General features: G+C 40.0%; 1 protein-coding gene across 1 annotated transcript in view; it reads right to left on the bottom strand.

The window, feature by feature from the left end:
• Positions 1 to 905: 905 nt before the first annotated feature.
• BRD7 (bromodomain containing 7) overlaps positions 906 to 9,894 on the bottom strand; it is a 34,658-nt gene continuing 25,669 nt past the window's right edge. Inside the window, exons 13-17 of the mRNA XM_075940250.2 lie at positions 5,627 to 5,680; positions 4,436 to 4,544; positions 3,794 to 3,937; positions 2,501 to 2,644; positions 906 to 1,028 (exon numbers count right to left, since the gene is read on the bottom strand). Of these exons, the coding sequence (XP_075796365.1) occupies positions 964 to 1,028; positions 2,501 to 2,644; positions 3,794 to 3,937; positions 4,436 to 4,544; positions 5,627 to 5,680 (516 nt within the window). The 3' untranslated portion in view covers positions 906 to 963. The remainder of the gene's footprint in view (positions 1,029 to 2,500; positions 2,645 to 3,793; positions 3,938 to 4,435; positions 4,545 to 5,626; positions 5,681 to 9,894) is intronic.

Raw genomic sequence — 9,894 nt, 5'->3', positions numbered from 1 at the left:
ATTCAAGTGTTGATGTTTTCAAGTGGGCTAGATCTAAAAGTGTAAATTGCTTTGGCATATTTCTGGATAATGGTATAAGCAGGTCATTGTGTTGTGCTCTAGACTGTACAATAATTTCAGGCTTTAGCTCTTGTTGCAACCGGCCCTCCCTCCCCCCAAACATTTTGGCTGTGTCTACATTGGCCCCTATTCTGTAGTAGGGATGCAAATGTAGCACTTTGGAATAGGCAAATCCGCGGGGGATTTAAATATTTGCATTTACATGGCTGCCGCTTTTTTCCGGCTTGTAGATAAGCCAGAGAAAAGCGCCAGTCTGGACGCGATCCTCCGGAAAATAAGCTCTTTTCCAGAGGATCTCTTATTCCTACTTTCAAGCTTATTTTCCGGAGGATCGTGTCCAGACTGGCGCTTTTCTCCGGCTTATCTACAAGCCGGATTTGCCTATTCCAAAGTGCTACATTTGCATCCCTATTACGGAATAGGGGCCAATGTAGACGTAGCCTTTCAAAATATAACACTAAAATTCATGCAGCAAGAGACAACGCTGAGTTACTCCAAAATTCAGTTAGATGTGTATGTACAGCCTCTTCCCGACTTATGAACTGGTTACAGACCAAGCAATTGGACATAACTTAGGCTTGTTCATAAGTCGGACCCTGTAAAGTTACACACGACCGCGCTGTTCGTAACTTGGGGTCCACCATTTACGACAGCTTCGGTCGTAACTGCGAAAGGTCGTAAGTTGACCGTTCGCAACTTGGGGACCAGCTGTATTAGAAGTAAATGACGTTAACATGAAATCATGCTTTTTGATTTAGTTCAACATGAGTTCCAAAGTTCAATAGACGAAATATTACCTTCAACTCACCATGTACATGTGTTCAATGAATACATCCTGAACAGAATTTAAATCTAGTTCTTTAATAAGATCAATAAAATATATAACTTAAAACAAATGAAGTTTCAAATTCCAATTGGACCACATTCATTTCCACTGAGAGTGACAGTCTTTTTAGATTCCTGGCAATCTGAAAAAAAGTTATTCCACACAGTTTGGTCAGTCGATTAGCCTATTAAACATCCTTTAATGTAGTATATATTCAATCAAAATCCCTTACTACTCCTGCAGTCAGTTTCCTTCATTTATGCAGTGAACACATTAGTATTAAGGAGTTAGTAATTACACTAGGTACAATTAACAGGAAAACAGTCAGAAATTTTGCATTTAAGGGAACAGACAATACATTACTCTTGCAGTGTACAGTTCCATAAATGTATTTTATAAGATGTATTGATCTCAGAAGCCTGAGTAACTATTAGGTCTGTTTTTCATTTCAGAAATATGCTAAACTGCTTGAAAAATTTGCCTAAAGGTAAAATTATCAAGAAATGCAGTGACTAGCATATAACTAAAACCAGTTTGTTATAAGCAAGAGGAATGGAATATACCATATTGTATGCTATAACACGTTATGCAATTCATTTTTTTTTTTTAAATCCTGCTATTTTGTGTAGTAAATGGTTTTTTAAACAAGACTGATATAAAAATACTAAATGAAGTTGAAAACCTAGCATTTAATGCAGTGGCCACATGGAGAAATCTGGTAATTCAAAAAAGTCAAAACTTTGTATTAAAGTGTCAATATCCATATTACATTGTGTAGGCCAGGACACAAAAAAGGGAGGTATATATTTAAGGAAGATAAATGCAAAATACCATAAGTACAAACATGGTAGTAAGTTGCAGTAGAAAACTTTAATGATTTCATGACTGAGTTGCCAACTACAATGTTACTGAGGCCACATCTACACTTATTGAGGATCTACATGGCTGTGACTGATGCACTGGGGGTCAATTTAGTGGGGCTAATGAAGACGCACTAAATCCAATGCAGAGCCTTCTCTAGTTGACCACTCCACTGAAATGAGGAATAAGGTAAGTCAATGGGAGAGCAGCATGGCGTCGAGTAGACACTGCGGTAAATTTACCTAAACTACATCATCTATGCTGCACCAACGTTGAGCTGGAGCCAAGGCCACAGGCTTAAATATTCTTTTCACTCTTTTCAATAGGTGGCACTTCAGAATTGAGCACCATTAAATAGAAAGATTAAAAAAAAAAAAAGGAAAAATTCCAATGCATACATGCAAAAATAATACTAAAAATGTTTAGGAGCAGTCAACCAATCTTCTCTACATGTGCTGTTTTCATCTTCAGTCAGTCATGCAAATGCAAAAATTACAAAATGTATGTATAGGAAAACATTTTTCATTCTACTAATTTAAGTGGTTACACCAAATCTCTAAGCAAAAAAAAAGTTACCCTGGGACTGAGAACAACCATGGCAAATTTCCATCCAAAAAATATTTAAAAAGAGGGAAGACACACCAGAAATTGAGACTCCCGTTTTAACTACTGCTTTGCTATCAATAATGCTATAATGACTTGCAGATGTAATTTTGTTCTACTACAACATGTCTAAATACACTATATACTCACCATCCACTAAATCTACAAAACTGGCCTCATTGTCAGGTACAGGAACTGAAATTCCCATTGCTTTTCGGATTCCATATGTGCTCACAATGTCACCGGGGGTCACTTGTTGTGCGAGTTCTTTTAAATTATTGGTCACTCTCTCCGCTAGAAGGTTACAATAATATAAATTAATTTGTGTATTTACAAATTGTCCAGAATAGCTGAACTGTCCTTTCAGCTACAGCCACACAACTGCCATTAGTACTTAGCTTTAGAGAATTTGTATTTGCATAAAATTAAATAAATGTCTATAATAGCATATATTTAGAGTAGGGGTGGGCAAGAGAGCCTCCACAGGCTGGATCTGGTCCACCAAGCTGGTTGATCCTGCCCATGACAGCCTTAATGCTCTCCTGCCTCAAGGCGCTGATTGTGGGTGTGCCATGCCTAAAGTGAACTACCAGCTGTTCAAAACAGCTGGTGATTCACTCTAGGCTCCTGGCATTGCAGAGGAGCGTTAATCGTATATTGAAGGCATAAGGTACCAGAGGGAGAGAAAAGGCAGCATTTTCCTTGACCATTTGAAAATTGTCATTAGCAGAGTTTGGGGGGGGGGGTGGTAAAGGAGCTGGAGAAAGCAAGAGCAGATGAAACAGCTGCTTACTAAGGCCCCTTTGAGAAGGGGACAAAAGTCCGGCAGATTATTGAAAGCATAAGGTAATGCTGCTTCAATATTATATATGTGCTACATATCAGAAGGATCACAGTGCAAACTGCTGGTTGGGAAATCAATGACAAGTGACCCACATAGCACCCAAGGCACTGGTCTCTGGATCTGGGTATTTTGCTATTGGTTCTCAATCTTCACTGTGCACTAGAGCTATTGTTTCTCTTCAAAAAAGGGAGAATTTGGTCCACTTAAGACTTGTATGAAACTGGTAAAAGACAGAGGGAATACACAAGCATAAGAGCTAAAGTCTTTCAAATTAATGCAGCATTTTAGAATTAAGCTATGTATTTGACCTTAGTTAACAATGAGAACACTTGTACAACGGTTTAAATGCATTGCAATAACCAAAGCAAGCAGTTATTTTTACACATCAGTCATTTTCAAACAGAGAGAAGAGACTTGCTTCAAGGCAGTTTCAGTTTAGATTAGTGCCCAGGTACTTATCATAAGTATGGGGATCTGCAGGCCACCAATGAAGCCCCAGTGGGCCACAGGTTACCCACCACTGACTTTACCTGTAATAATCTGATAAAAATTCCAAATAACCTGTTTTATAAAAATAAATTAAAAGTAGTTATACACACCCAGATGCATTTCTTTGTAAGATGGGCCCAAAAGACAAATCATATTGGGAGGCGGTTTTGTACTCAGGCGTTCATTTTGAGCATCTTGGAGCTCTCTGAGTAACTTTGTGGTTTCATCAAGTTTCTTCTGGAAGATTTCAGCCTCTGATTGATAGAAAAGCCTGTGTCAGTGAAAGGAGGATACACATATGCTCATTCACAAGCTCCAGCAAAGCAATTATGGGATAATACAAAATACAAGGTTCCTGAATACAGGCAGTCCCCGGGTTACATGGATCCGACTTACATCGAATCCCTACTTACAAACGGAGTGAGGCAACCCCGCACTAGCTGCTTCCCCCCAGCAGACCAGGGAGATGTGAAGCGGCTTTTCTCAGCAGACACCTCAGCTTGAGAATAAAGGACTGAGGGAAGTGAGGTGTGGGAGAATAAAACTGAGCTCTGGAGAAATGTTTGGCTAGAGTTTCCCCTACAATATGTACCAGTTCCGACTTACATACAAATTCAACTTAAGAACAAACCTACAGTCCCTATCTTGTACGTAACCCAGGGACTGCCTGTATACCAAAGAATTGAGATTGTGATAAATGCATTTATCACAAAAAATAGCATTTGCATTCCTAATTGCAGTAGATTACTCACCTTCAGAGTCAAATTCCTCTACGTGAATTCCAAAATTTGTTACTGCTTTCAGTGCTGTAAGCCTATCATGATTAGAGTCCAACCTGTTGGCAGCATCTGTTTCTATAATCTAAACCCCCCCGCCAAAAAAAACAACAAATAAGTGTTTGTTTAAATCAAGTTGTTTTTTAATCCATCTAGAATGCTTTTGCAGTCTTAGTGTATTCACAACATGCCTCAGGTGGTACATCAGCAGGATTAAATCACCAAATTTAATCTGTTGGTTGGATCATTAGATTCCTGGGGTTGGGCAGGGTACTGACAGGGAGGGCTGATCCCTGCCACCACTTCAGCAGTGTGTACATTAGAATACTGTCAGATGCTGGGAGACACTCTAATTTAGATTTTAAAGCACAACCATCTCTTACTGTACTGTAGTTAACTATTTGTGTTAAGATTTGCAAACAGTCAAAGCTCTGGGCACACATACAGAAGTGGCCTAACAAGCACACAAATTATGACCAACCTCCAAATATAAAATCCTCCTGCACCCGTCCCAAATCAGGACTCTCCACAACCCACGTTTCCCCAAGATGAAATTCTAAAGTATAGTCTATTTCTGAAAATACTGGCATCAGCCTTTTCCTACTCAAAAAGAAATTCTTCAGGTTTCTCTGTCTCTCAGGCTATGGCTAGAACGCAAATTCCGACTTTTCTTTGCAGATCTTTTTCTGCTTTCCTTACGGAAGAGACTTTTCTGAAATTTGGCCCTGGGGCCAAATTTTGGAAAAGCCTCCTCTTTCAACACATCCCTTTTTCTTCATACAAAAAGGATAACAGGGACAGTGAAAAAACGTGTCCACTTTTTCGGGAACTGTTTCGAAAAAGCAGATGTTTTCCTTGGAAGTGGCATAGCTTTTAACAGGATACCTCTGGTACCTTGGAAAAGCTCTGCAGTGTAGACATAGCCACAGTCAGGGGTATCAAAGCCAATCAAACCTATATTTTGATGTGAGATTTACTTTTTGGACTTTATCTTCAAAACTTGGAATACAAAACAGTTACCATAAAAAGCATGGAGTTTTGAATGGTAGCACACAAAACATCTGCTTATATAACTGCACACATTTTCCCAGCTTCAAGCAGTTTTGCAGTTAGAGGTTAAAAATGCCTCTTGAGAGTAGCTCCTTGGAAAAAGATAGAAAATATCACCTCTACATCTTTTATTGCATCACTCCTCCCATGTTGACTTTCTGCATCCATCGACTGAAATTGGGAGAAAAAGGGCATTTAATATGACATTAAAATAAGTTCCTATTTTAAAGTACAAAAACAAAACAAGAATTGTACAATGGGATGTTCTTAAATGGAGGGAGACAAAACAGTGTTATAGGTTTTCACTGATAACAAAAACTATACAATAGTCCATTCTGAGAGAGCATTCATTATATCTCTCTTGTAACAGAAGTTAGCAGCAAGAGGTTTCCTTCTATTAAGTTATTTGGAACATGTGAGTGTAATTACTGCAATGAAAGCCATTTCAGTTATTACAAAATGTCCTCCATTATTTTCTTTGCAAATGTTCCCTTTTTGGATCAAAATTGTCCATTCATGATTTGAGACTAAACGTTTTTTTCTTTGGGGTGGGGTGGAAGGAGAACATGGGGGAAGAAATTTGAAGAAAATTCCTTTAAGTTAGAACATGGGCTACAGTCTCTGTTTTTTAAAAAAGTTAGTATCATTCTTTAGACTAAAGCAAAAGTGAGGGAATCCTTTAAGTGGTACTAACATAAAACAAGTAAAATAGTATTTCCAGGCAGAGGTCCGACATACCAGTATTTTCAGTCAAAAGAGCAACCAACAGTTTTACTAATTTAACTGATTAACATTTGAATCTCAGAGCTATGAACTCCCCATTCCCTTCAAAAATGATGTAAAACTCTTACAAATCTAATTTAAAAAATGGGAATATCATTAATAACACCATTTATTTTTTAGATAGGCCCAGAGTTAAGCCAAAAACCTGTGGACAACATTATGGTATCATGCTTTCTTCCTGCCAAATCAGCCCTTCTGGTTGGTGGTAACATTCAGCATGAGCACTTCACAGGTATCATGTTTGTTTATGTGCTAAATAACTAAGTATTTAATTAGCAGAATAAATAAGTAAGGGGTAGGAGGATTATTCTCTCTCCTAAGATAGCTAGATTGGCTGCTGCTAAGGGCAAACTAAACATTTAACAGAAACCTCTGCTCCCAAAATGCAAAACAAGTGATTTTATCATGGTATGTTCCCTGACCAGCAAAGACAAAAATTGTAGGTAGATTCTACAGCAGGGATCAACAACCTTTTCAAACCAAAGAGCCAAATTACATCAAGATTCAGAACAAGTGGTCAAAGAGCTGTGTAAGAATGCCCATTTGCATGACTGAGCAGGGGACAGGGTGCCTGGCCAGGGGGAAAGGGGCAGGAGGAAGGGAGGGGATAGGAGCAGGCTGGGGGTGTGGTGTCACAGCAGGGGGGTGAGTGAGGGGTCTGGTCAGGGGGGGTAAGAGGTAGCCACTAACTTGCTTTCACAACACATTGCAGGCACTGTCTAACAGAGCCTCCTACTGCTTCCATTTGCTGGATTCTGGCCAGTGGGAGCAAAGGGGAAGCCTCCAGGAAGCAGGGAAGGAAAACGGCAGGGCACAGAGCCATTTTTGTCTCCACTTGTCCCCCGCACACCAGATCCAGCAGGGAGGCTTGGGGCTTTTTACTTCCCGTCCTCTCCCCAGCATGAAGCTAGCGCTGGCATTCCAATATTCTTGGGGGGAGGGTCATAAGCCTGTAGCACCAGCACTGGCTCACTGCTGCAGGGGGCGCTAGGGGAGGCTAAGCTGGAGCTCCAAAAAAGCCATACCATATCTGGCTTCCTAGTGAGCCGTAGGTTGCCAACCCCTGCTCTATAGAGACCATTACAATAGGGAGAGATAAGGACTTGGTTCATTTTGAAAATTTTCACTTCGTTACAGATCGGGTTGGCAGGTGTCCGGTTTTGAACCGCACAGTCCAGTATTTGAACTTTCTGTTTGGGAAACAAATTGAGATAATATAAATGAGAAAATATAAATGTCTGGTATTTTCTAACTAAGATGTAATGTAGATTGTGTTGGAATGTCAAGTGTGTCCGATATTTTTGTTGAAACCATCTTGCAACCCTAGTTATGGAACTTGATGGACAGGTTGTCTCTGATGCTGGAAAAAATGCTAAGGGACAATTCAACTTCCACCTCAACCTCATATAAAAAAGATGGTGAACCCATCATGGGTGACGGGTATCAATTCCTGACTTTGCTATACGATTGGTTCTGAAACAGGCCAGTATGAATAGCCTCTTGACTCCTTCCTGTCTGCATATCTTAATACCTCCAAAAGAGATTCATTAGATCTAGCTGTGCACCACAATACTGCTTATGGAAATGGAAATGTCAAGCAATCCAGCTCTATACTTTCCTATTGTAAAAGAAAGACCTCATAAGATAAAGATGTGATAATGGCTCGCTAAACCCTGCAAAAAACAGTTTCTAGCCATTCACTAACAGCAGAAGCAAGAATCATTCCCTCATTCATCTCAACTATTTAAATCAGGGATGGGGAATCCATTTTTGGGTAGGTGGGGAGAGCAGCACTGACCCACAGCAAAAAAGTCAGTCAGAGGCTATGACTCCCAATTGAAAAGGAGAAAGACACTCCCCACATTCCGCTTACACACCAGAGTCGGGGGGTGGGGGGGCGAGAGGAAAGGGGACAGGCTAGTAGATGTTGTATGTGCCAACCCCAGAGGGGGGCAGCGGGGGGTTGAGTGCCAGTGCTGGGGGGAATCCTGAGCCTTGGGAGCCAGATCCAGGCATGCCAGGGGCCCGAATTTGGCACCCATGTCTGAGCTTTGCCACCCCTGATTTAAATAGTTAGGAAAGGACAGTCTTTTCTTTAGAAAAGTAGAATTTAAAAGCATTAACAGTTACATCAACTTAACATTAGGGCTGAAAGTAGCAAAAGGAATACATGTTTCCTGAATGATTTATGACATTAAATACCTTCAACTGCCCATTTGCAAAGAAACAGTTGCACATCTGTACTATTTCAAATATGGCCTATGTTAACGTTGTCGCAGGAGCCTTCTCTTCTGCATTTCCTGGCTTTTAACTATCTGACTTCATCTTTATACTACAACATTTAATGCAGCGTTGTGTATGGAATGACTATGTACAAATGGCAAAATATACTGTTTTGCTTGTGCTACTGTTCACAGAACTATTCTGTTTATGTTAAGTTGCTATTAAATGTTTTATAAGTTTGAAAATGCTCACTTGCACAGCTTCAAGCTGTTCACTGTGGAATTATTTATTTAAAAATTGCTTACATTAATCTTGTGGGAATTTACACTATGAAGTCATATTTTATGAGTATGCACTCTGTCCACTGTATGGCTTTATATAAAGTTAGGTAATAGCAGCTAGATAATAATGGTGTATAATATACATAAAGTTGACTCAATAAATCACTTATACAAATCAAGAGTGGCATAACTGCATTTCTGCCTGTGGAAAGCAGTCAGTGTTTGCTACTATATCTCTTGCCAGTGTTTTGATGCAATTATTTTTTGGAAAATCATGGCAGTTGTCAAACTTATGTTCTGAAGCAACTCTCATCACGAAGCCAACTGCACAGTTTATTTATTGCTTCAACTTAAGTGACTTCACTAGACAATAACTCCAACTAAAAGATGTCTATTTTCTCTCTCCCAGCATTATCTGAAACAGCATTTAAAATGGAAACACATAATTATAGGTATTTGAAAGAATGTGCAAGTGATATCAATGAGAGAAACTAAAGAAAAATTGAGTTTCTTACATTAACAATTATATTCTCAGCTTCACTTTCAATGGAGAATGAAAAGCAGATGAAAACATTTCATTCATTCTGAACTGTTTCAGGAGAGATTAAATCTTTTGTAACTGACTCATTGCCTATAATGGTAAGTGTTATGGGGACCAATGGGAAACCCCAAGGCACCGCATATGTAGAATTTTCTCCAATGCCTTTTGTATGTAAATTAAATGTGTAACTGCTGAATTTTTCAGTGGTTTCACGTATACAATGCAGAGGGGTCAGGCGGGAGCATAGACTCCCACTTGCCCCCCGCTGCCACCTCTGATGCAGTGGGGCAGGAGGGGAGTGGTTCTGCAGGAGCTGTTACGTGCAGGGAGCAAGCTTGAAAGACAGCTTCCTGTGTGTACTGGCTCCCACCTGCCCCCCTCACCTGCAATGATACTGGGGCTCTGTGGGAGGCAGTAGGAGGGAGGGGGAAAGAGGTGGCTCCACAGGAGCCAGTACATGTGGGGAGCTGGCTTAAAAGCCAGCTTCCCACAGGTACCGGCTCCCAGACTTATTGGTTAATAATGTAAATTACTACATGCTAGCATCTCTAGTGGGA

This window comes from Pelodiscus sinensis, chromosome 12, assembly GCF_052426305.1.
Source record: "Pelodiscus sinensis isolate ZL-2025 chromosome 12, ASM5242630v1, whole genome shotgun sequence".
NCBI classification, from domain to species: Eukaryota; Metazoa; Chordata; order Testudines; family Trionychidae; genus Pelodiscus; species Pelodiscus sinensis.
The sequence above is the reverse complement of the archived record's forward strand: the minus strand, read 5'-3'. Positions and strand labels throughout refer to the sequence as shown.